The sequence below is a fragment of the Perognathus longimembris genome, chromosome 6, assembly GCF_023159225.1.
Source record: "Perognathus longimembris pacificus isolate PPM17 chromosome 6, ASM2315922v1, whole genome shotgun sequence".
NCBI classification, from domain to species: Eukaryota; Metazoa; Chordata; class Mammalia; order Rodentia; family Heteromyidae; genus Perognathus; species Perognathus longimembris.
Genome location: NC_063166.1, coordinates 64,069,365 through 64,095,173, shown reverse-complemented (window position 1 = coordinate 64,095,173; position 25,809 = coordinate 64,069,365). Strand labels below are relative to the sequence as shown.

Below are 25,809 nucleotides of genomic sequence, written 5' to 3'. Positions count from 1 at the left end.
TGAGAGGAGCAGGGTAAGACTGACAGAGGACCTGTCTTCACCTTTGGACTGGGGAGTGGGGGGCAGGTAGGGTGTGAGGCTCTGGAGGGCAAGCACCCAGAGTTTCCAACTCCCAGCCTCTTGGGGGTGCAATCTGTCCACAGTAATTTCACCTTCCTTCTGCCAACTGTCCCCTGTGGCCACCAGGCTTGGGGATGACAATCAGTGGAAGGCCTAAAGGGCTGCCTAAGGTAAACCAAGGAGTTCCCTGCAGGCTCCTCTAAATCCAAGTTGGCTCTCAGGAGCTATCTCAACACTTAATCCGGGCCCTACATCTTCCCACGCCTTCAAGGACCCTTTATAGGGTCTTGATAGGCCTATTCCTTGGGTGTATTTTTGCCTGATTTGGCCCAACAGAGATTGTTGGCTTCTTCCCTCCTGCCCTTGAAAAGTGACCCAAGCTTCTCTCTATGCCCAAAGTACTAGAACGCTAGGGTTCCTCCAAGATGGGTACATTAAAGATCTTCCCTCTCCAAGCTTTTATAACACTTAGACACTGGTGTCATTAGCTCTCTGTACCCATCACCTCAGTGAGGGCCACTCTGTCAACCCTTGCTTCCATGTCACACCAGAGCAAGGACCAAAGGGAGTCGGGAAAGAATGTGTCCCCAAGACAGACGCAAGCCCAGACCATGAAGGATGCACCCTTGGCTGTTAAAACGTTCACCCCCACAAAAGGGGAGTGGACAGATTTATTGAATTCAAACTGGGAAAGGGAGCAGCTGGGTGGCTGGACTCTGGGCTCAGCCCCAGGCCCCTCTGCCCAGGATGGGACCCTGCCAGAGAGGGATGAGAGGCATGAGGCCTGCAGCTGACCACAAGGGAGGTGCCCACCGTCACTCTCCTGGAGGGCCTTTTGGAAACCTCCAATCTGGAAAGAAAACCAAGGGCAGCCAAAGTCACACAGACTAGGCCAGAGAACGGGATTAGGAAGGTGGAAAGCAGGCAAGGCAGGCTCAGGAGCCCGTGGTAAAGTTAGACTGTGCTTCTTGAAGCGACCCAGGGTGGGTGTAAGGGGCTGCCAGCCTTGTGGGGGCCTAGGCTGGACCTTCCTCTGGAGCCCTTCCCAGAATGGCTTTGGGGTTCCCCCCCACCAAAGACCTGGTTGGATGGTAGGGGGGAGAGGCACTCTCTGGCCAGGAGCTTCCAGGGCCTGTCCCTGGCTGCTGCTGTGGTCTAGTCCACTGATGGCATGGTGTGGTAGCACCAGACAGCTCCCCACCCACCCCACCTGGTCCCCCAAGCCCAGGGGCAAATGGGGAGGAAAGAGGATTTTGAGAAAGAGGCAATAAGCAGGCATTGAGGTGGACCTAGCCCTAGGACTGTCTCAGGGCCAGAGGAAGCCATTACTCAAGGCCCTGGGGCTCCCCCCTCTAGCTCCATCTACAGTGGCTACCTAGAGAGGGTTCTCTGCCCTAGGCTGGTGCTGCCCATCTGGGTCAGGGACACAGCTATGCCCAGTGGCTCAGCTTTGATGTCCAAGACCCCGAACTCCCGCCTGCCTGGCATGGTTCTTCCTGGTCACGTGGACCAGATCATGTTCCAAGTGGAGGATGTGGCTCTGTACCCGGTCGTCGATAGGAAAGGAGGTCAGGTACCTCTTGACCATGGCGAAGTAAGCCATGGCCTCCCCGAAGCTGGGTACTGGCACCTCATCGCCATCTTCATCATCATCTTCATCATCTTCATCTTCCTCATCCTCCTCTTCATCTTCCTCTTCATCTTCACTATCTGAGTCAGAGTCCTCCCCACCTTCCAGGAAACGAAGGGTAGGGCACTGGGCCTCCTCCTGGGCGCTGTAACCCCCAAAGCCACCACCAGCCTCTACTACTCCCTGGGCCCAGTCCTCAGCCTCTAAGCCCTCAGAAGAGCTCTCCTCCTCGTCCTCCTCCTCCTCTTCCTCACTGTCATCAACATCACCCTCCTCCTCCTCCACCTCCTCCTCCTCTCCCAACTCCTCTCCTTCCCCTGCTTCCTCTTCTTCCTCCTCCTCCTCCTCCTCTCCTTCCTCCTCTTCCTCCTCCTCCTCTTCCCCTTCACCCTCCTCTTCTTCTTCCTCCTCCTCTTCCTCTTCCTCCTCCTCCTCTTCCTCTCCCTCACTCTTGAGAGAAGCAGTAATGGTGGCATTAGGGCCACCCCCAAAACCAGCCTCACGGAAGCAGGTGGCTATGTCCGAAGGTTCCACTGCCTGCCAGGCTGCAGCCACGAAGTGCAGGGCCTCCATGAGGCCCAGCTGCAAGCCTGAGCGATCCTGGCCCTCCAGCGCCGCCATCGCCTTGAGCAGCATAGCCTGGCGGTAGTGGCCTTTCACCTGTTGGACTACTCCCCGCTCCAATGGATGCACAGTGCCCGGAGGAAAGAAGGCCAGCTGCACGTGCCGCAGGCCTGAAGTGTCCAGGGACTGGGCGGCCAAGCGGCCAGCCAGCAACAGGACCCGGCGAGACTCCGCAGCCATTCGGGCATCCAGGGCCTTCAAATACTTGGCCAAGGCCTGGGTAGTTACGCCACCCTTGGAGTTGGCGGTGTAGTCGCAGGGCAGGCCACCTTGGCTTGCACGAGGCTTGGCCGACTTGCCAGCCACCAGCGGGGGCAGCTTCTCACTGCCATCGGCATTGGCGCACAGCAAAACACTCAGGCGCTGGGTGGCTTGGCGCGCCCTTCCATCCCCTCCGCACAGCCCCGCGGCCTGGTCCGACAGAAAGTCGTACCAGAGACTGGTCTCGGTGGCACTGAACACGTCCTGCGAGGCGTAGCCCTCGGCTACCGACGGCGGCTGCTCCTCCCGCGTGCGCCAGCCCGGTGCGCTCCCACCGCTGCCCTCAGAGGGCACCGCGGCCGGGCTGGCAGGTGCCGCCGGGGTCCGGGGGGCAGCGTTTCGCCCCCGGGCTCGGGCCACGCCGCTGCAGGACACGACCCCGTGGCGCCGGCGGAAGCGGTCCAGCCAGCCATTGGAGGCAGTGAAGTCGTCCATGCCCAGCTCCTCGGCTATCCGCAGAGCCTTCTCCTTGAGGATGATGCCCTTGACGGGCAGGCCGGCGGCGCGGATCTGTTGGAACCAGGCGATGAGCAGCCCCTCGAGCTTGTCGTACGGGGACAGCTTGTTGGTCTTGCGGCAGGTGGAGGCCACCCCGTACTTGCGCTCCGACGCCAGGATGGCGCGCTTGTTCTTCAGGATGGTGCTCAGCGTGGACGGCGGGATGTTGAAGCGCCGCGCGATCTCGCCCTTGCGCAGGTCCGGGTTCTCCTCCACCTCCTGGATGATCCGCGACTTCTCCCGGAACGTCAGCTGCCGCCGCTTGGGGCCCATCCCGGCGCGCCCCCCGCCCCGGGGCCCGGCACCGCCGCCGCCACCCCGGGGCGGGGGGCCCGGGCCCGCGGCGGGGGGCACCAGGCGGCCTCTCCCGAGCGCCCCGCCCGAGACAAAGCGGCTCGCGGGGCGGCGGGCGGAGCGGCGACCCGGCCGGGCCGGAGGGGGCACCTCCGGAGGCGACGCCGGGCGGCGAGGGGCGAGCGGGGGGCGCAGGGAGAGGGCGGGCGGCGCGGGCGCGGAAGGCAGGAAGTGCCGCGGCGCGGGGAGCGGGCAGCGCGGCGAGCGGGGCGGAGCGGGCGGAGCGGGATCTCGCGGGAAGCGTGGGGACGCCCGGCGCCGCCTCCCGGTCCTCCGTGCCCAGCCCCTTCCCGCTGCCCCGGTCCTGCCACCGGGGGCGCTGCGGCCTGCGGGACCGGCCGGGGCTCCGGCCACCCTCCAGGCCACGGGGCGGGCGGGGACGTGGGGGCGGCCATCGGGGCGGGTGGACAGCGATTCGCAGCATAAAAAAGCACAGCCACCTTCCCCCACCCACCCTCTTTAAAAAAAAAATAAATTTAAGTAAAAAATAACCCACTTTTTTTTTTTTTTTTTTGCTTTTTTTGGCAGAAACGGAAAAATCCCAGAAGCTAAAAATCGCTTGTCATAGCCATGAGCACCTGGAGAGAGGCACAGGTAACAACAGTGCCATACGTTCCCTTGCTCTTTTCTCTAAGCAGTTTTGTTTCCAAATGTATTGTATCACACTGGCATAAAGCTACAGAGACTGGCTGACATCTGCCTGCTATTTGTCCTGGCATCACGTGTGGAGAATTTTGCCATATTGGTACAAGCCATTGCCCCCACATGCTTTTTAATGGTTGAGTAATTGTTCCAAGTATGAGTGAATACTAAACTGTTCTTTTGTTTTGTTTTTGCCAGTCTTGGGGCTTGAACTCAAGGCCTGAGCACTGTCCCTGACTTCTTTTGGCTCAAGGCTAGCACTCTACCACTTGAGCCACAGTGCCATTTCTGGCTTTTTCTATATATGTGGTGCTGAGGAATCGAAACCCAGGGCTTCATGTATACAAGGCGAGCATTTTACCACTAGGCCATATTCCCAGCCCATGAATACTAATCTGTTACCTGTCATTACACATTTAGCTTATTTGTGTAGCCAGCAATACAGTTTTAAATTTATTTGATGGTAGTAAGTTAGTGTAATGTCACAGTCTGTAGGCACTGATAACATCAGTGTGTCCCTAGCCTTTTCCATGATTGTAGCCATAATAGGTATCTTTGCCCTTCCAGATATAGCGGCATGTATTCACCTATGCATATATGCACACAAATTCTGATGCCTCTGCCTCCAACACCAAACACATGAAAATAGGTTTGTTTTTTTTGCCGGTGGGGGGACTTGAACTCAGGACTTGGGTGCTGTCCCTGAGCCTCTGTGCTCAAGGCTAGTGCCCTTACCATTTGAGCCACAGTGCCGCTTCTTGATTTTTCTGAGCAACTTATTGGAGATAAGATGGACATTTCTGCCTGGGCTGGTTTTGAATTGTGATCCTCAGATCTCAACCTCCTCAGTAGCTAGGATTATTATTATTAGGTGTGATCAGTGCCCAGCTTGGTCAGTTCTTTCTTTCTTTCTTTCTTTCTTTTGCCAGTCCTGGGCTTGAACTCAAGGCCTGGGCACGGTCCCAGAGCTTCTTTTGCTCAAGGCTAGGCCTCTACCACTTGAGCCACAGGGCCACTTCTGGCTTTTCCTTTTTTTTTTTTTTTGTGGTACTGAGGAATCAAACCCAGGGCTTCATGCCTGCCAGACAAGCACTCTACCACTAAGCCCCATTCCCAGCCATTTTGTCAGTTCTTAAAGCAATGTATGAGTGCATATATATGAAGTTTCACAGAGCAGCAACCCAGCAAAATCGTTTGGAGACCTGGGTAGATGAAGTTTCACGGGGGTGGGTATAGCAGAAGAAATGAACTAAAAACAGTACCCTGGGAGCTCCAAAGTTATGGCTGAAGAAAGGACCAGCAACAAACCTCTGGAGGAGCTGAAGCCACTGTGGGTAAAACAGGCCAGAGCAGCATTCTGGAATCTGAGGAAAGACTGTATGTAATTGCACCTGGCTTGGAATTCAAATTTTTGATATCCCAGTACCCCCACCCCCAAAGAAAAAAGCTTTACCTATGCTTTGAATGTACATGTATTGTTTATTACCCCTGGTTTACCACTCAACCCCTCAAATTAACTTAGAGAATCTTTTAGCTTTGAGAACCTTGCAGTCTTCAAGTAAGTGGCTCTGACCATTTTTTCCCTTGATTATTTCTGGATTATATGTTTTACAGAGAAGCCTTTCCCACCCCTGAAATACAAAAAGTATACGTTTAAATTGAAGGTCCAGAAGAAAATGTAGGAGACTATTTCCAGTAGAGTTAGGATCAGTGCTTGGCCCCAAATGGGTGCACAGTCACTAGGCCAAGGTGAATGTGAGGCCATTTGGCTGAGGACTTACTCTTAGGCACCTTCAAGAAAACATGTCTACATTTCATAAACCTCATCCATGAGCACATGTGTGCCCCCTGCTCCTTCACCCAACTTGGCATATTATTAATGTGTGTTTGGGTGCATGGACTGTGGGTGAACATTTTCCCTACAAGTTGAATTTTTCTATTTTTTTCCTTCCCACCTAGATGTGGAGCTGCTGGGTCATATGATAAATGTATTTAATCATTTGAGGAACCAACAGATTGAAACCTGTGTGTGTGTGTGTGCATGCACACGTGTGTGTGCATGCACACGTGTGTGTGCAAGTACTGGGGCTTGAACTTAGGTCTTATGCTCTCTTGGTTTTATTGCTCAAGGCTGGAACTCTATCACTTGAGCCACAACTTCACTGTCTTTTTGCTGGTTAATTGGAGATCAGGGTTGCAGACTTCTTTGCCAGGCTGCTCGATCCTCTGATCTCAACCTCCTGAGTAGCTAGGATTACAGGTGTGATCGACTGGCTTGAGAACATATACTTTAACTTAAAATTTATAACTTTGTAGAGTTTTTAATTATTATTTTATTGTTTTTAAGTAGTTTGTACAGGAGTTTCCATTTAATAAAGCAGTTTATGAATAAAATTTATCTTGATTGGGGCTGAGAATGTGGCTTAGTGGTACAGGGTGCTTGTCTTGCATGCATGAAGCCCTGGGTTCGATTCCTCAGCACCACATAAACAGAAAAAGCCGGAAGTGGCACTGTGGCTCAGGAGGTAGGTAGAGAGCTAGCTTGGAGCAAAAAGAAGCCAGGGACAGTGCTCAGGCCCTGAGTCCAAGCCCAAGGACTGGCAAAAAAAAAAAAAAAAAAAGTATCTTGATCAATATCACCCCTTTCAATATTCAGGCCTATCCCTCCCAACCTATCCCTTCCCTCTATTTTCTTAATTTTGTAGGATATACATTGACTACATTCGTTCCCCCTTAACCTCTTCATTCATCTATCCCTTTCCCTTTACAGGAAAATTTGAGGATAAAGTCATGTGACCAGCCATGTGCCCATGACTCATGCCTGTAATCCCAGCTACTCAGGAGGCAGAGGATCTGAGGGTTGCTGTTCAAGCCAGCCTGGGCAAGAAAGTCCGTGAGACTCTTAGTTCCAATTAACCATCAGAAATCTGGAAGTAGCGCTGTAATTGAATAAGTAGAGTATTAGCCTTGAGCAAAAAAGCTCAGGGACAGCACCCAGGCCCTGAGTTCAAGCCACAGGACACACACACACACACACAGAGTAACTAATATAAACTAATAACAAAAAAAGCAAGGGCTGGGAGTGTGGTTTAGTGCCTAGCATGCAGGAAGCCCTGGGTTCAATTCCTCAGCACCACATAAACGGATAAGGCTGGAAGTGGCATTGTGGCTCAAGTGGTAGAGTGTTAGCCTTGAACAAAAAAGAAGCCACAGGCAGTGCTCAGGCCCTGAGTTCAAGCTCCAGAAAAAAAAAGCAATACTTTCCAATCCAAAAAATGTATAACCAGTTTTAATTCCATCACACACACACACACACACACACACACACACACACACTCAGAACATTTTCCAATTAATAATTTTTTTAAATAGGGGCTTGGCCTCAGTTTTTCTCCTTCAGTCTCCCTAGTTATTTGTTTCTGTTCTTATTGTTACTGGTACCAGTACTAAGCCTTGAACTCAGAGCCTCAAGCTCTTGCTCAGATTTTTTTATTCACAGCTGGTACTCCATCACTTGAGCCACACCTCAAGTTCTGACTTTGCTGGTTAGTTGGAGATTTAAAAAAATCTCATGGAGCTTAGAATATGGCCTAGTGGTAAAGTGCTTGTCTCATATACATGAAGCCCTGGGTGCGATTCCTCAGCACCACATATATAGGAAAAGCCGAAAGTGGCGCTGTGGCTCAAGTGGCAGAGTGCTAGCCTTGAGCAAAAAGAAGCCAGGAACAGTGCTCAGGCCCTGAGTCCAAGCCCCAGGACTGGCAAAAAAAAAAAAAAAAAAATCTCATGAGCCAGGCACTGGTGGTTCATGTCTGTAATCCTCTGAGAATTGCAGTTCAACGCCAATCTGGGCAGGAAAGTCCATGAGACTGTTATCTCCAGTTCACCACCAGGAAACTCAAAATGGAGCTGAGGCTCAAAGTGGTAGAACACTAATGAAGCAAAAAATCAATTCAGGGACAGTGCCTAGGCCCAGTATTCAAGCCTTACAAATGATAAAAAAAAAAAAATTAAAAATAAATCTAATGGATTTGTCTAACTAGGCTTCCAAACTTAATCCTCAGATCTCAGCCTCCTGAGTAGCTATGTTTATAGGCTTGAGCACCTGGCATATTGCTTTTAATTGGACTAAAAGACTACATCTAGAATAATACTTTATAGCTCATATTGTGAACACTTTTTCATGACAACAAATACCAAAGTGAGTTTCACACTTCTCTTCTTTTGCTCAAGGCTAGCACTCTACCACTTGAGCCAAAGCGCTACTTCTGACTTTTTCTGTTTATGTGATACTGAGGAATCAAACCCAGGGCTTCATACATGCTAGGCAAGCACTCTACCAACTAAACCACATTCCCAGCCCATGTATGGCTTTTTGATGGTTAATTGGAGATAGAAAATATCTCACACTTCCCTGCTTGGGCTGGTTTTTGAGCTTCAATCCTCAATCTCAGTGTCAGGAGTAGCTAGAATTATAGGCATGAGCCATTGGTGCCCAGCTTGTATACTTTTTTAAGCCATTGCATTTTTTTTTGCCAGTCCTGGGGTTTGAACTCAGGGCCTAAGCACTGTCCCTGGCTTCTTTTTGCTCAAGGTTAGCACTCTACCACTTGAGCTACAGCACCACTTCTGGATTTTTCTATATATGTGGTATGGAGGAATTGATCCCAGGGCTTCATGTTTATGAGGCAAGCACTCTACCACTAGGCCATATTCCCAGCCCCTACTTTTTAAATTATAGGCATCTCTATTGGAAATATAAGACCTGCTTTGTGCAGTACAGTGGCCAATGGCCACATGTGGCTATTGAGTTCTTGAAAGGTGGCAAGTTTAAGGTGAGTATAAAAACATACACTGGATTTTGAAGATTAGATATAAAAAATGTATGTAAAGTTTCCCACTAATAATTTTATGCAGAGAATATGTGGAATAATATTAAGATGTTAAATAAAATACTGAAAGTAAACTCATCTGATCCTTTCTATTTTACTTATATTTTGCAATGCTAGGGATTGAACCCAGGGCCTAACCTCTCTCTCTCTCTCTATATATATATATATATTTTTTTATATATATATATATTTTTTTTTTTGCCAGTCCTGGGCCTTGGACTCAGAGCCTGAGCACTGTCCCTGGCTTCTTTTTGCTCAAGGCTAGCACTCTGCCACTTGAGCCACAGCATCACTTCTGGCCGTTTTCTATATATGTGGTGCTGGGGAATTGAACCCTGGGCTTCATGTATACGAGGCAAGCACTCTTGCCACTAGGCCATATTCCCAGCCCACCACTCTATATTTTTGTGAATGTGGGTACTAGAAAATTTTAAATTCTGTTGTAGCTCACAGTTGGCCCTGCCATTATATTTCTATTAGCTAGTTATGGACTACCTAGGAAATTATACAACAAATGTATAACATTGATTGGTTCTATAATAGTGGTCCTGGAGGTTTGGGGAGGGGGCAATATTGACTTTACTGCCTTTGGTACCACTTAAATGTTCTTTGTCTGAATATTGAATGCCATGTAACTTTGTATTTTTAAAGACAGAGTTTCACCATGTAACCCAGGCTGGCCTGGATGTCCATATGTAGTTAGGACTAGACTTGCGCTTATGATCCTCCATCTTCATTCTCCCAAGTGCTGGGATTACAGGCATATGTTACCATGCCTAGCCTTGTGTAATTTCTTTTTCATTCTGGGGCTTGAACTCAGGGCCTCATGCTCTCACTCAGCCCGCTTATTCATGGATGGTGAAGCCATAATTCATGATGGAGGCATGCCTCCAGTCAAGCAATTTTAGTTAATTGGAGATAAGGTCTTAAGGACTTTTCTGCTCAGATCTCAACCTCCTGAGTTGCTAGGAATATAGATGTGAGCCACTGGCACCTCTCCTGTGTAACATAACCTTTTTTTTCTTTTGTGTCATTACTAGGGCTTGAACTCAGGGCCTGTGCATTGTCCCTTAGCTTTTTTGCTTAAGGACGGCACACTACCACTTAAGCCACAGCTCTACTTCTGGCTTTTCACTGGTTAGTTTGGAGGTAAGAATCTCACAGACTTTCCTGCTCAGGCTGGCTTCAAACCTGGATCCTTAGAGCTCAGCCTCCTGAATAGCTAAGATTATTATAGGCACCTGACCTATGAAACCATTTTCAGGGCTGGGGATATGGCTTAGCAGTGGAGTGCTTGCCTTGCATGCATGAAGCCCTGGGTTCGATTCCTCAGCACCACATAAACAGAAAAAGCCAGAAGTGGGTACTGTGGCTCAGGTGGTAGAGTGCTAGCTTTGAGCAAAAAGAAGCCAGGGACAGTGCTCAGGCCCTGAGTTCAAGCACCAGGACTGGCAAAAACAAACAACAAAACAGAAACCATTTTCAAACACTATAACTGGGCATGGAGGATCATGAGTTAAAAACCATCCTAGGCTATATATTTAGACTCTGTCTGAAAAAAAAGCACATATAGACAAAACATCAACTATTTAATATGCTTCAAGTCATGACAGAAAAGGCACCGGGAAGGAAAGGGGCGGGGGGGGGGGGGGAATCACAAACTGTGTGGAAGGAAGCTTGGAGAAAAAAAAGGAAGAATTTTGAAACAAGGGGTAATACTTCCTGCTTTTCTGCCCAAACCTCAGGATCATGTCAGACACCTTGAAGGAGCACAGGGCTTGAAGTGCTGAGTCCTAGGGTATTTGCGTTCCATCGGAAGATGGGTTCTTCTACAGCCCACAAATTTAGTAACCTGGGCCTGTGGTCCTCTTGTTGCTTGCAATTTTTCTTTTTAAATTTTTTTATTGTCAGAGTGAAGTACAGAGGAGTTACAGTTTCATATGTAAGGGAGTGAGTACATCTCTTATCCAACTTGTTACCTCCTCTCTCATTTTTCCCCCGCCTCCTCCCTCCTTCCCCATTTTTCTTTTGGTTGTATGGGACATATTCTCACTATGTATGTACCTCAGGCTGGTCTGGAACTGACAGTCCTCCTGCCTTAGCCTCTTGAGTGCTTGGATTGCGGGTATGTACCACCATGCCCGGCTGCAAGTACTTATTTTAACTCATTATTTGGTGGTACTGGGGTTTGAACTTAGAGCCTTAAGCTCATTTGGCTTACTTGCTCAACTATCAATCTACCACTTGAGCTATGCTCCCCAGAACTGATTTTTTTTTGTTCTGGTCCTGGGGCACTGGTCCCTGAGGTTTTGTGCTCAAGGCTAGTGCTGAACCATTTGAGCTACAGCTCCACGTTGGGGCTTTTTGGTGGTTAAGTGGAGATAAGCATTTCAAGGACTTCCTTGCCTGTACTAGCTTCAGACCACAATCTTTAGATCACAATCTCCTGAGTATATAAGATAACAGGTGTGAGCCACCAGCACCTCAACCCTGCCCTTTTCTGGTTATTTATGGACATTTCTACCTGGCTAGCTTCAAACTACAATCGTCCATATCTCAGCTTCCTGCATAGCTAAGATCACAAGCATGAGCCAACAGCTCACAGCTTATTTTTTTTTATTGTCAAGATGATGTACAGAGGGGTTACAGTTACATATTTAAGATAGTGATACATATACATATACATATCTTGTCATACTTGTTAGCTCCTTCCTCATTTTTTCTCCCTCCTTCCCTCCCCCACCCATCCCCTTTGCGTTCTTCATTAAAAAAAAATCTTCCCCTTGAAGAACATTGTCAATCTAGTTTACAATGCTTATGATATCTATGATTATTAACTTTTTTTTAATAGATGAGCTTTTTGTTTTTTGTCAGTTCTTGAGCTTTTTTGCTCAAGGCTAGTGCTCTACCACTTTGAGCCACAACACCACTTCCAGTTTTCTGGTGGTAAGAGACTCAAGGACTTTCCTGCTTGGGCTAGCTTTGAATAGCGACAATCCTCAGATCTCAGCCTTCTGAGTAGCTAGAATTAACAGGCATGAGCCACTGATGCCTGGGTAGCTTTTTATTTTAATTGATCTAATTGGCAGAAGATTCAGGAAGACCCAGAGTTCATGCATAGATGCTTTGGAGGACCCCTCTATGGTCCTGTTTTCCCACCCTTTACTGGCCCATAGACACCCCCCCACACCCCCACCCCCTGTGAGATTCCAACGATTTTTTTTTTTATTATTATTTTTTTGGCCAGTCCTGGGCCTTGGACTCAGGGCCTGAGCACTGTCCCTGGCTTCTCTTTGCTCAAGGCTAGCACTCTGCCACTTGAGTCACAGCGCCACTTCTGGCCATTTTCTGTATATGTGGTGCTGGGGAATCGAACCCAGGGCTTCAAGTATAGGAGGCAAGCCACTAGGCCATATCCCCAGCCCCCCCAACGATTTTCAAAGTCAACACATCAAATCTGTCAATCACAGACCCAGTGGAGGTGTCGGTGTTGGGTGGGGGTTGATGGAAGAACTTGTGTTGATTTTGAGAATGTAGCCCTCAGGGTGAGAGGCATGGAGCCTGAACCGGAAATGTGTCCACCTGGCTAGGCAAAATGCTGAGGACAGGTCTTGGTTCTCACCTAGTTCATTCTTCTCTGATGGGTCTAGGGCCTTCCTTTCTGCTTGCCTTCCCACACCTGCCTATTCAGTGCCCCCTCCCAGGTCCTGGGCTGCCTCAGGTCCTTTGCCCCCAGGCCCAACTGAGTGCACCTGGGGGAAGAGAAAGCTTGGTTCTGCAAAGCAAGGTGGGCAAGGTGATTCTCAGTTCTTGCCTTCCTGAGCTGTAACCCCCCCACCCAGCCAGGGGCTCTTTCTTGAGAAGGGGGGCGGGGGGATGCAAAAATCTAACCACCCACTAGCTCCTTTCAGAAAAGTAGGCGTGGCTTGGAGGTGATTAGATAATTGGAAGGTGTTAATGACAAATTCAGCTTCCCTGGTCATCCAATACCAATTAAACAGTATGGTGTCATTGGCATACCAAGTTAGCCAAGCCATCAATGGGTGTTAGTCACATCTTTGGTGGTGGAGACCCCCATCTTGGCCACAGCAGAAATCCCTGGCCTAAATCCATCCCCTTCAGAGCCTTTCCTAAGACTGCGGGGTGAAACACGTCAGTTCCGCTCCTACCCTCCCTAACCCCGCTCTCCCGCAGCCCACCTCCTGCCCACCTCCTACCTACCCTGGCACCTCAGCTTGCGAATTGCTCTTGGCCCCTGCTCTGAGCTGCCGCGGTGTGCTGCGGCGCGGCCCCGGGGCTCCCAGGGGGAGCACGGTGCTCACAAGCCGTGACCTTCAACGAGCTAGTAACCTTCTCCACGCCTCAACGCCCCGGTCTGCAAAACGGGACCGGAAACGCACAGCTGTGTTTGGCAAACTGCTGCATCCAGGTGGAGCATCTCAGGCTCCCCAGGGGTGCCGGGCAAGCGAGGCCACACCGGCGAGGGGTCCCCGAGGTCCCCCTCTGGTGTGCAGCTTTCCGTAGGTGGGGGTGTCCGGCTCCAAACTGCACCCCAAGGAGCGGAATGGTGGAAACCGAGATCTACGCGCCGCAGAAATGCGGGCGCGCGGTGTGTGTGTGGGGCGGGGGTGGGGGGGGGACGAGGGACAGGGATGTACGGGATAGGGTGGGGTGTGTGAGATAAACCCCAACTCTCCTCGGCTCCACCCAAGACCCACAAATTGGGCGGGCCGGGCTTGTCCAGCCGTCGCCCTGCACGCCCCGAGGGGCCCGCCCCCCGGTCCCGCCCCTCCTCTAACCCGCGCCCCCATTGGCGGCGTCCGGCAGCGCGGCCGCTGTTATTTTTCGAATATATAAGGAGGTGGCGGTGGCAGCTGCAACCTGAGGCTTCCCGAGCCGCCGACGCCGGGCCCCGCGTCCCCCCTCCCTCCCTCCCGCCCCGCATCCCTCTCCACCCGCGTCTCCCTCCTGCTCTCCCTCCCCCCTCCTCCCGACCCCAGCCCGCTCCCTCTCCGGTTCCAGCCCGCTGTGCCCGGCGTCTGTCGGCCCCGGCCGCTATGGAGGTGCCCCAGCCGGAGCCGGAGCCGGACTCGGCTCTCAGTCCGGCCAGCGTGCGCGGTGGCGCCCAGCGTCCAGGTCATCTCCCGGGCCTCCGGCTGCGATCTCCGGAGCGGGCGGCCACGTCCTCTCCAGTCACCACCCTCACCAAGACCATGCACAGCCTCACTGGCCTCGGCAGGTAGGACGCCCCAGAGAAGGGGGGGGAGGGAATGTGGAATGGGAGGCCGGGCCCCGGGGGATCTGGTCCTGGGAACCGAATCCATTTTAAGGGGTGAGGACGTGCAGAGGCGCCCTTCGAGGGCCTGAGGTCTCAAGGGTACAGAAACGGAGGTTGCAGCCCCATTCGCCCTACCCGTGACCTGCTGGGGACCCCCTTTTCCCCTCCCCATCCCTCATTGCGCCTCCACCCCTCGGCCTCCCTAATCTGTGCCCCGATGCCACCGTTCTGCCCCAGGCAAGGGTATCTCAGAGCTTTGAACGGAACTTGAGGGTGGCCTAGCAGCGCTTCCCACGAGTCCAACCCACCACCTTCCCTCCTTCCTCGGGCTGATCCTGCTCTCTAAGCAGACCTGTAGGGGGGTCCAAGGCTGTGTCTGAGCTGCTATAGTGGACCCAGGACTGGGCCTTCGACCCTAGAAGGCTCGTGGGTAGACTTGAGTCTGAATCACTGGGGCCCTTCTGAGTTGTTTTTCTACCTGCAGCCTCCTTCATCCTATTGGGGCTCATCCCTCCCTGCACCTGAGAGAATTTTTCCTAAAAGGATCAATTCAGAGAAGACACTTTAGGGCCTCAGTGGAATTAAGCCACTTTGACCTGAAAAGTGATATGATCACCCTATGGAGTCGTTTGGGGGGTGTTGCCCTCAGTAAGGGGGGCTGCCTCTCTGAGCAGTGCAGAGGCTGGATGGGTGGAATGTGGCGAGGTTGGCCAGCCAACCCTTGAGCTACACATTTATTTACTTTTGTCCTTTTCCTGGGTTTCTTTTCCCTTCCCAGTGAGACCCCAAAGAGTCTGACCAGGAGCCTGACCGTCCGTAGCCGGCTGGTTATGTCTAGGCGGGCATCTGAGTCATCCCTGTCATCTGAGTCCTCCGAATCTTCTGATGCAGGTAATTCTGGGGGCCCCCTGGGGAGGGGAAGTCCTCCAGTGCCATGGGCCTCCTGACTTCCCTAGTCATTAATTTAATATCTTTCCCACAACCTACTGAGCCCTGGAACCTCCCCCACCCTGCCCACAAAACCGGGAGGAAGACACACCTAATGTAGACCGGGAAGGATGCCTAGGGCGGGGCCCTGCTGTGGGAGGTGAGATCTTACCTATTCAAAACCTGGCGCCAAACTCGCCTTAGCTAAACCACAGCTCCACCTAGAAAACACACAGTCTTTTTAGAACATTTTTCAATTCTGTAACTGTTTTTCTTTCTTTTTTTTTTTTGCCAGTCCTGGGCCTTGGACTCAGGGCCGGAGCACTGTCCCTGGCTTCTTCCGCTCAAGGCTAGCACTCTGCTACTTGAGTCACAGCGCCACTTCGGCCATTTTCTGTATATGTGGTGCTGGGGAATCGAACCCAGGGCTTCAAGTATACGAGGCAAGCACTCTTGCCACTAGGCCATATCCCCAGCCCCTGTAACTGTTTTTCTTAGAAAGCCATTGTCTCTCCCAAATTTATTTTAGCCCAGGTTAAGAAAAGTGCTTAGGAATATTCTGATTTAAAAAAAAAATTGTTGCCCATCCTGGGGCTCGAACTCAGCACCTGGGCAATGTCTGGGCATTTTTGCTCAAAGTTAGTGTTCTACTACTTGAACCACAGCTCCACTTCTGACTTTTTGGTAGTCCAAGCTACTCAAGAGGTTGAGATCTGAGGATCACGGTTCAAGTCTGTGAATTTCTTATTGCCAATTAACTACCAGAAAACTGGAAGTGGCACTGTGGCTCAAGAAGTGGTAGAGTGCTAGCCTTGAGTGAAAAAACACAGGGGCAGTACCCAGGCCCTGAGTTCAAGCCACATGACCAATGGAAAACAAAACAAAACAAAAAAAACAAAAAACACCACCACAAATTCTACAGTAAAGTGGAGCCCTGATCCTCTTTGGGGGATAATGCGCCATGCTCAGAGTCACTGGTAGGTTTTGTTTCACTTTCTTTTCAGTGTGTCAAGATCTCAAAACAGGGTTTGTTTTCTCTTATTGGGATGGGGAGGGGGGGAGTAAACAGACAATACTGCTACCTTCAAACTAAGGTGCTCTGTTCCCTCAGGTCTTGGCATGGATTCTCCCAGCCCTATGGACCTCAAGATGGCAGAGCAAACGTAAGTAGAGATGGAAAGACTCCCTACCACTAAAGAGTCTATCCCTGTCTTTGGGAATGGTAGTTGTATAGACTCATAGGAGCCTTGGGCCAACTAGCCCTTCCCAGGCCTTGGGAATCTGCTCCTGTTTCATGAGTGGGCTGAGGACCAAGCATGTTAGGGACAGTGGTCCCTGGGAGTAAAGAATACTTGACTCCAATGAGCCCTTGTCTTTCAGGACCAACTAATATATCCATTTTTTTTCTTGTCCATATTTTTTCTGTATGAAATAATTAAGTTTAAAAATATGGCCCTGCCAGGCATGGTGGTACACACCTATTACCCTAGCATTCAGGTAGCTGAAGAAGAAGGTAGTGAGTTCAAGGTTAGCCTGGGCTACATAGTGAGACCCAATCTCAAGAAAACCAGACATGAGGTTGGTGGAGTGGCTCAAGTTGAAGACTACTAGCCTAGCAAGTGTAAGGCTCTGAGTTCAAACCCCAGGACTGCCAACATGGAGGGAAAGAAGGAAAACCAAAAATACCAAAACAAAACAAAAATCACCTGAAAATATGGGCCAGCGAATTAAAAACTCTTAACTCGCTCTATGCCTGCAGATAATGTTTAGCCCATCTACAGCCTATAGTTTTAATGACCCTTGGCCCCATCTGTCAATGGGAGTAGAGAGAAAGCTGGTGGGATCTGCACTGGACATCTCCCCTTCTCCCCCCAGCCACCCCTGGCATAGCTAGTACCTTCCAGAACACACCTGTTCCCATCCGGCTGTTACAGCCCATTAGGCAGAGCAGCTGCCAGCCATTAGTAGGGACAGCTGGGCATCCCCAGCCTGAGCTAAGGGACTATGGCTTTGGGTTTAGGGCAATGACCGTTTCCTCCTGTTGGTTTTGATCAGACTAGGCTGCACTCAGGGTTTGTTCATAAACAGGAAACAGAATTGGGTGGGGGTGGGTAGACTCTGGGTGTTGATTTTTAGTGGCAAGGCAGCATTTTCCTTGCCTTACTCCCAAGGCCCAGCTGCAGATTGGAAACCAAACCAATTAAATTGGTCATGCCTGATGCCAGGAACACAGCCCCCTCTGAGGGGAGGGGCACCCCACCTTTGCACCTGCTTTGCCTGTTTTTCACAAAGCTGGTGTGTGTGTGTGTAGACAAAAGCTCTGCCTACATGGCAGGTGGTCTGCAGGAGCCTAGCTGGGGGCTGGGGCAGACATACAGAAGCTTCTGCTCCAACCTCAAAAGAAACATCTGCTGGAATTTCTTGCCTGCTGGCTTCTTCTGAGACAGAAGGAGGGGGTGGGACAACCGTTGAGTCCTGGAAAATTCCATGGGAGGGAGGAGAGGATGTGACCCTGCACATTTGTCACTAGGATGTCTGCTTTGGTAGGCTGGGGCTGATCTAGGGGACCACTAAAGGCAGACCCCTGTCCTAAAAGGAGGCCCGCCAGCTCCTCACAGGGGGAGGGAAGCCCATATTGCTGGATACCCATGACCTGTTACCATGGGATGGATGGATGCCTTTTCTGGTGGCCATATGGCTGTACTAAGGTGATTTGCATACAGGTGGAAGGCCTGCAGGCTTGCTGGTATAGGCTGGCAGACTTGTTGCCTTGGTGACGCCTCAGTGACCCTTTGACCTGCCCCAGTTGTCTATCTCTGGGCCCTTTCCCATTCAGGGCAGCATGTAAAATCTCAAGCCCTCTCCCCTTTCTCCTCTCCTCCCCTTCCCTCCTCCCCTCCCCCGCTCCCCAATACCTAGGGCCTATAAATAGTGGATTTCTTCCTGACCCTCCCTTTCACCTGGCCTTTGTGGATTGGGCCACAGGCTGCAGAGCAGATGGGTCCACTCTTCTCTCTCCTAGATTTGAACAGGCCATCCAGGCAGCTAGCCGGGTTATTCGCAAGTAAGTATTGCTTCCTGTCCTGTCCAGCTCAGGCTGTCCCTTGGGGTATAGAGGAATCTGTTTCAGAGACCTCCTACCCACCCTTAACTCTTCCAGCCCTGACCTGTCCCTGTATTTTCTGCAGTGAGCAGTTTGCCATAAGACGCTTTCAGTCCTTGCCGGTGAGTATCTGCTGGGGCCTAGCAGGGAGCTTAGGCCTGCAGGCCAGGCAGGGGCAGGAGACTGCCCCAGGTCATCTCCCAGAGGACTGGCTGGGTGGGTCAGGAGTGTGGGAACCAGGTGAGAGAAGCTAGGGCCTGAGTGGTGGCAGAGGAATGCAGCCTTCAGTACCCGCGGCTCTTCCTGGCTCCCTAGGTGAGGCTGCTGGGTCACAGCCCTGTACTACGGAACATCACCAACTCCCAAGCCCGGGACAGCTGGAAAAAGAGCAAGGCGGATGGTGCAGCTGCCAACAACCCAGGAGACGACAAAGAAAATGTGTGCTTCCAGAGGCTGTGCTAGGGGGACTCTGGGGATAGCAGGGAGTGGGGGATGCAGGGGGTAGTCTCATAGCATCCAGTCACCTCCTCTGGCATCTTGCCCACAGGATGGATTTGTCTTCAAGATGCCATGGAAGCCCACACAGGCCAGCCCTGCCCAAGCTTTGGCGGACTGGGCCAGCCGCAGAGAGGCCTTTACCCAGAGACCAAGCTCAGCCCCTGATTTGATGGTATATGAAGAGAGCTTAACCCTTTCTGGGTCTTTGACAAGGAGGCTTGGGGGAAGGAAAGGGTGGTCTAAAACTCCCCCAGACATTGAGGACCTGCCCTTAGAAAGGATATCAGTCTACACCACTGAACACCTGGTCTGTGTCATTTGGACAGTGTCTCACTCCAGAGCAGAAGATGGTAGAGGAACTAGTCCCTGCTGAAGGGTCTACTGAGGATGATGATGGGTTTGTGGACATCCTGGAGAATGACTTAAAGGTACACAAAGAGCAATGGCTCATTACCAAGCCCCTACCCCCCTTTCCCTGGAACTACCCCCACCCCAAGAGGAGAGCTCTGGGCCTCTACAGCAAGACTATGACCTCATACCAATGTCAGAAGAAGAATTAGAGGTAACTGAAGTCACAGCTTCATGTCTGGCCAATCAGAGAAGAGCAGGTGGCTGGGCAGGGAGGGGGACATCTCACTGCTCGGTGTAGGCCTCAGCAGTAAGTGGGTCCCTGCAGCTTTGGGTTTTGGGGGAGCTAGCTGAGTCAGGAGGACTGTGGGCCTGGTGTTGTTGGGAGGCAGGCAAAGCTGTGTTGGATTCAGAGCTTGAGGAATTGGTCCTGTGGCCTGAGGTTGTGACCATGTCCTTGCTGGTTTGACCTTAGGATGACACCGCTGTTCCTCCAGGCATGGAGAGCCTCATTAGTGCTCCACTGGTCAAAACACTGGATAAAGAAGAAGAGCAAGTGGGTATCTGGGGTGGTTCTCCCTTAAAGATGTGGAGGGATGAGGCCCTCCCCAGTAGGTGGGATTTGGGGTTGGAAGATTGGGAGTTCTGACCCCTGGGTCTACTGCTCCCTTCAGGACCTCATCGTGTTCAACAAGTGCCAGCGGCTCTTCCGCTCTCCATCCATGCCCTGCAGTGTAATCCGGCCCATCCTCAAGAGACTGGATCGGCCCCAGGACAAGGACACACCTGTCCAGAGCAAGCGGAGGAGGAGTTTGACCCCCCTTGAGGAGCAGCCGCAGCCTGAAGAACCCGTGAGTGTTTTCTTCGGATTGTGCAGTTGGTGCCCACCTGTCTGGGCCGTCCTCCTCTTGGCCATATTTGTGGCAATGTCAGTGGATATTGTCTGGGATATAACTCAGATGGTCCTGGGTATAGCAGGAAAATGGGGTCCCAGGCAGACAGAGCACTGAGAGACAACCTCATTCCTGACTCTGGCTTCCCATCTGCCTTGTCTTCCAGAAAGCCCGTGTCCTCCGCTCAAAGTCACTGTGTCATGATGAGATTGAGAGCATCCTAGACAGTGACCACCGTGGACTAATTGGAGATTACTCCAAGGTATTAACAGGAAGCCCTCAGGAAGCTTGGCCCATTACCCACTGTGGACCCTACCCCTGGGGCTACTTTGGCTCTTTCCTCAGAAGCTACCTTTTTCTTTTCCTTTGAATCTTTTCATCCTTTGATCCCTCCAAGGGTCCTCCTTCTGTTTCTCCTTGGTCTCTTGATGTCCAGGCACCTGATGATTGAAAAACAATTCCAAACTAATGGCTATATATAGCATGGAGCCTTCTTCTGCCTCACCTCTGGTCTCACAGAGCCTGGGGCAGGAAGAAGAAAATTCATTTCTTCTATTTTCTTCTTTGCTTCCTCTCAGAAGCTTATGTCTTGGGTATTAGCTCCGGGAGGCACCTCTTAGCAGCTCTGGGAACCATAGTTGAATTTGGAAGCCCAAGTGTGGCCTCTGGGCTTAGGATCAAAGCTTTTATCTTTTCCCTGCATCTCAAGGCCTTCACTTTCTCCTTTGACTCCATCTCTATCTGTCACCTTCCCCTCAGGCCTTCCTGCTTCAGACTGTGGATGGGAAACACCAGGACCTCAAGTACATCTCACCAGAAACTGTAAGCAGAGTTGAGCCACTTTCTAGGTGCATTTGGTATCTCCTTGGCTGTTGACCTCCCCTGGGGACGGGCTGCATGTTCAGACCAGCAGAAGGTGGAGAGGCCAGTCCTTGGCTGCCAGCCTTACCTACTGGCTTCATCCCCCGTTGCCTCCTGCAGATGGTGGCACTGTTGATGGGCAAGTTCAGCAACATTGTGGAAAAGTTCGTGGTTGTAGACTGCAGATACCCCTATGAGTATGAAGGTGGACACATCAAGGTGAGACAGGGCGTTGGGGAGAGGTACATCAACCTGATTCAGGTCCCCCTGCCCAGAGTTTGAATGGCAGAGGAAGTTGGACCTTCTCTCAAGGGCCCGCTCAGAGAAACGTGGGACCCCACTTGTCTGGGAACTGCAAGGGAGAAGGGTCTCTCTCTAGGGAGAAAGGCTGTGGCTTGACCCCCTTCCCCCTTCCAATTCCTCTAACAGTCAGCTGTGAACTTGCCCCTGGAGCGAGACATCGAGACCTACCTGCTACAGAGCCCTTTGTCCCTCTGTAACCTAGACAAGAGAATCATCCTCATATTCCACTGTGAATTTTCATCAGAGCGTGGGCCTCGAATGTGAGTCTAACCAGCTAACCAGATAGTGCCTGCCTTTGGCCTTCCTTGCCCAGGCTTCATCCAATGTCTGGCATTGATTTATCCCCCTACTATAGGAGACCTACTCTCTCTCCCCTCATTGCCCATCCCATCCGGCCTCAGGTTCACCTGCTGTGCCACCTGCCCTCCTTCCAAATATGGTGCTAGTCTCCAGCAATGTCGTTCGTGAAAAGTGCAAAAGTCCTGCTGTCAACCCCATCCCCATATTCCATGGTGCTCACATTTCCAGTGTTATGTATCATTTGGTCCTTCTGGAATCATGGCTTTGGTTTCCCCAAAGGCCCTCAGCCTCCTTTACTTATTTCTCCCCTGTCTATGTTCATCTTCTTTTTTTTTCCTTTTGTCCATCCTGGGGCTTGAACTCTTGAGTCTGGGTGTTATCCCTGAGCTCTTTTGCTTAAAGCTAGTGCTCTACCATATAAGCCACAGTGCTACTTCCAGTTTTCTGGTGGTTAATTGGAGATAAGAGTCTCACAGACTTTTCTGCCTGGGCTGGCTTCAATCCAGGGTCCTCAGATCTCAGTCTCCTTCATAGCTAGAGCCATCAGTGCCCAGCTATGTTCATGTGCTGTCCTGGCTATTTCTCCTCTGTCTGCTTCCTGTTCCAGGGTTGTCACCTGCTCCATCTGACTGCCAGTGCCTCCATGGCTAATCTGTCCCCACATGCTCTTCACATGGCACGCTCCCCTGTAGCCCTCCTCTCTCTTGAGATTCCAGCCCATGGCTCCCACCTTTGGTCCTGAGTCTAATCAGGAGCTTTTTGGCTGTTTCTCTTATAATATGCACATTTAGTACACACTCTCTCTCCCAGTGCAGCTCACAGATTGCTCTAATAAAAGTTGTGTAACTGCTTTCCAGAAACAAAGGCCAACCCTTTAATTTTCCTCCTTCCTGCTGTCACTCCAGCCTTTTACCCAGTATCCAACCAGACTGATCCTGTTGCTCACATTCCTGGACCCTCAAAGGAGGGTCCAGGGAACTGGTACCCTAGCGTGTACCCTGCCACATTGCCAGTTCCTACCCTCTCCTTCCCTACCTCCATCTTTGGTCTTCCAGGTGCCGATTCGTCAGGGAACGGGACCGCGCTGCCAATGACTACCCCAGCCTGTACTACCCTGAGATGTACATCCTCAAAGGCGGCTACAGGGAATTCTTCCCACAGTACCCGGTAATGGTGGGGTGGCCACAGTTGCCCATGTGTGACCTGTGGTCTGCTGAGGGAGGGCTAGGTCCCCTTCCCCTGAAAAGAGTTACCCCTTTCCTCCTGTTAACAGACCCCTCTCATCCTACCCTAGGAGTTCTGTGAGCCCCGTGACTACCGGCCCATGAACCATGAGAACTTTAGAGCTGAGATGAGGTCCTTCCGTCTCAAGACACGGAGCTGGGCTGGGGAGCGGAGCCGACGCGAGCTCTGTAGCAGGCTGCAGGATCAATGAGGGGCCAGTGTTGGTCCTGCCACCTTCCTTGCCTTGCGAGGCCTGGGGCCGGTGGTCCCATGGGCCTGCAGGCCGCCTCAGGTGCTAACTAGGGAAAGATGGCTGGGTGTGGCCATCTGCCCTTGTCCTCAACTCTCCTTGTCTCAGTCCAGTCATTTTCCATATCTTGGTGTATTGTGTGTACTTTGTCACCTGAAGAGCTGAACCTGGTGAACTAGTACCAGCTCAGAAGGAAGTACTTTATGTTTAGCAGGAGCCTTTGTTTTGCTTTTCTTCTTTTTTCTTTGGGTTAACTGTCTTTTGTGTGTCCAGAAAAGCCCTTTGTCAGCCCTTTCACGGCCTGGGAAGCAGGAGGCTGCCTCTAGTCTCTGCAGGAGTCATGGTATGTGTGTCACCTTGCCTTGCCTCATTCTCCTTTCCTCTCTCCTGTCCCTCTGCACGAGCACCTACAACTTAAACATAAGCGCTTACTCTTTCCTGTCCTAGTATTATCTGCAGGCTTGTTTTTTGATATTCTGACTTTTATATGTCTCAGGACACATTTACTGGCTATATAGCTCCCCTCTCCCCTTACAACTGGGATGAGAGTCAAACATCAGTTACCTACATGGTCCTGGCTTTTGTTCCCCCAGGAATGTTCCTAGCTTTGGGGGTCTAGGAGCCCTGTCCCCACTGTTATGAACCCTGTTCTGGCCTGTCAGAACTTGCTGCTATTCTGTCACAGGCAGCTAGATGGATGGGTGGCCATGGATGCACAGTGCCTTGTACACACAAGCACACACTGAGTGTTTTGGTGAGTGTGACAGCCTGTGGCAGGAATGTGTGTATGTGTATCTGTGTGGAAAAAAATTCTTTACATTTAGCTTTGGGAAGTATTGAAGAGTCAATGTCATGGAAGCAGCTAAACCAAGGAATAAGCAACCTCTGGATTCGAATGTCAACATGTGGGAAGGAAGGGCTGTGCGGGAAGGTCCTGATGAGTCATCTGTTGGGGCCTTGGTTCAATAAAGCACTGAGCAAGCTTAATAACCAGTCTGGTGTCAAAGTGGGATCCTGGATAAGATTTCAGGAGACCCTATTCTGTGCTCTCTTAAGCCTTTTATTTTTGCCAGTCCTGGGGCTTGAACTCAGTGTCTGGGCATTGTTTCATCTTCTTTGGTTCAAGGCTAGGAATCCACCACTTGAGCCACAGCACTGAGTGGTTTATTGGAGATAGGAGTCTTATGGACTTTCCTGTCCAAGCTGGCTTTGTACTATGATCCCCTGATCTTTGTCTCCGGAGTAGCTAGGATTATAGGTATGAGCCACCAGTGCCCAGCTTTCTCATAAGTCTTAAACCTCTTGCATGAGACTTAATTCAGCCACCTTCCCCCTTACCTGGCTGCCCAAGTACTGATTTCACCCTTAAATCATACACCAAATGGCAAGAGTGACTCCACCACTCTTCAAGAATTGCCAATGGCTCCCATTTTCCTCAGGATGAACTGGCATGATCTTTTAGGATCCCTCCCCCTCAGCCTCACTTCCCCCCTCAAAAGACTGGCAAAAGGTCAATTTTAAAGAACCAGATTTGAGTTTGGAATCCCTGAAGAGATTCCTTTTGAATATCACTATAGATGACCCCCAGATATAAGCTAGTGATTATAGGACCCCATAAAACTAAATAATATGGTGCCTTTGCTTGATACAAGGGCTAGGTTAAGAATTCACAGGCCCAGGGGCTGGGAATGTGGCTGAGCAGTAGAGTGCTCATAAACAGAAAAAGCCAGAAGTGGAGCTGTGGCTCAAGAGGTAGAGTGCTAGCATTGAACAAAAAGAAGCCAAGGACAGTGCTTAGGCCCTGAGTTCAAGCTCCAGGACTGGCAAAAAAAGAATTCACAGGTCCAGCACTTGCCTAGCATGCACGAAGCCTTGCAATTGATGCTTTCCGCTGGGAAATAATAATCCAGAGTGCCCCATAGCAGGTGTGCTGCCACTTTCTATGGGTGTGTATATTTAGAGAGAGGTGGTGAAATTGTCTATTTTGCATATGGCAAAGTGGAGGTTCTTTCCTACTGGAACAAGAACTCCACTCTCCTGACTGAATATAAATAAATAACACCTACTAGATCTCCAGTCTGCCTGCCATGCTTTTTTGCTTTTTTTTCCCCCTCTTGTCAGTTGTGGGGCTTGAACTCAGGGCCTGGGCAGTCCCTGAGCTCTTGTTCAAAGCTAACACTACCACTTTGAGCCACAGTGCCACTTCCAGTTTTTGGTTAATTAGAGATAGAGTCTCATGGGGGCTTTACTTCTCAGGTTAGCGTCAATCCACAATCTTCAGAGCTCAGCATCCTGAGTAGCTAGGATTGGAGGCCTCAGTCACCGGGTCCTTCCATGTTTCTAAGCCTGAAGGCTTAGTTTCATTCTCGAAAGGGTAGAACATGCTGGGAAATGGTTTTGATACTTGGGGGCTGGGCCTCTGCTGAAGGAGAGAAGCTTTTCCACCTCTACCCAGTAGGCAGCTGATACCAAGATGAACATTTCTTTGGGTGAAGGGTTTTACCCTAGAAAAGGAAGAGAGTCTGAACCCCTGAGAAAGGACAGGGTGGGGGAGGAGAGTGAGTAAGCCTTAGCGCCATCATGCTGAGACTTGCCTATCTCTCCCTGAGCTCAGGTGGTCTGGTGAGGCCACCATCTTTGGTGTCATAGGAAAACAAGTGAGATGATCAGAGTAGGTAACTCACTTGCACCAAGACAAGACAGACACACATACACACACCAGCAGAGAGATGTTCTAGCCTGCCCAGGGCTCCCATCCTTCACTTCTCACCTCAGTCCCACAGTAGCTTAGGGGAAAGGGGATAGGATGCCTCCCTCCTGCTGTGTATGTCTCTATCGGGTGACATGAGGGAGCCTGCCCAGA

General features: G+C 51.0%; 2 protein-coding genes across 4 annotated transcripts; one reads left to right on the top strand and one right to left on the bottom strand.

Moving 5' to 3' along the window:
• Positions 1-409: 409 nt before the first annotated feature.
• Cenpb (centromere protein B) lies at positions 410-3,582 on the bottom strand. Of its 2 annotated transcripts, XM_048348871.1 has the most exons (2): positions 1,638-3,582; positions 410-947 (listed from the first exon to the last, which is right to left on the bottom strand). In XM_048348871.1, the coding sequence occupies exons 1-2, from the start codon at positions 3,344-3,346 to the stop codon at positions 545-547; spliced, it is 2,112 nt and encodes a 703-aa protein (XP_048204828.1). In that variant the 5' UTR covers positions 3,347-3,582; the 3' UTR covers positions 410-544. The 2 variants fall into 2 exon arrangements, with proteins under 2 accessions (XP_048204828.1, XP_048204829.1); XM_048348872.1 differs by having other exon boundaries at positions 687-3,581.
• A 10,380-nt stretch (positions 3,583-13,962) lies between these two features.
• On the top strand, positions 13,963-23,939 carry Cdc25b (cell division cycle 25B). 2 transcript variants are annotated; one of them, XM_048348869.1, is made up of 16 exons: positions 13,963-14,200; positions 15,018-15,130; positions 16,278-16,329; positions 18,189-18,230; positions 18,355-18,391; positions 18,585-18,707; positions 18,817-18,939; positions 19,094-19,195; positions 19,591-19,671; positions 19,790-19,966; positions 20,175-20,270; positions 20,768-20,830; positions 20,990-21,088; positions 21,299-21,432; positions 22,528-22,639; positions 22,767-23,939. In XM_048348869.1, the coding sequence occupies exons 1-16, from the start codon at positions 14,019-14,021 to the stop codon at positions 22,905-22,907; spliced, it is 1,677 nt and encodes a 558-aa protein (XP_048204826.1). In that variant the 5' UTR covers positions 13,963-14,018; the 3' UTR covers positions 22,908-23,939. The 2 variants fall into 2 exon arrangements, with proteins under 2 accessions (XP_048204826.1, XP_048204827.1); XM_048348870.1 differs by having other exon boundaries at positions 14,182-14,200; positions 18,086-18,230.
• Positions 23,940-25,809: the final 1,870 nt, after the last annotated feature.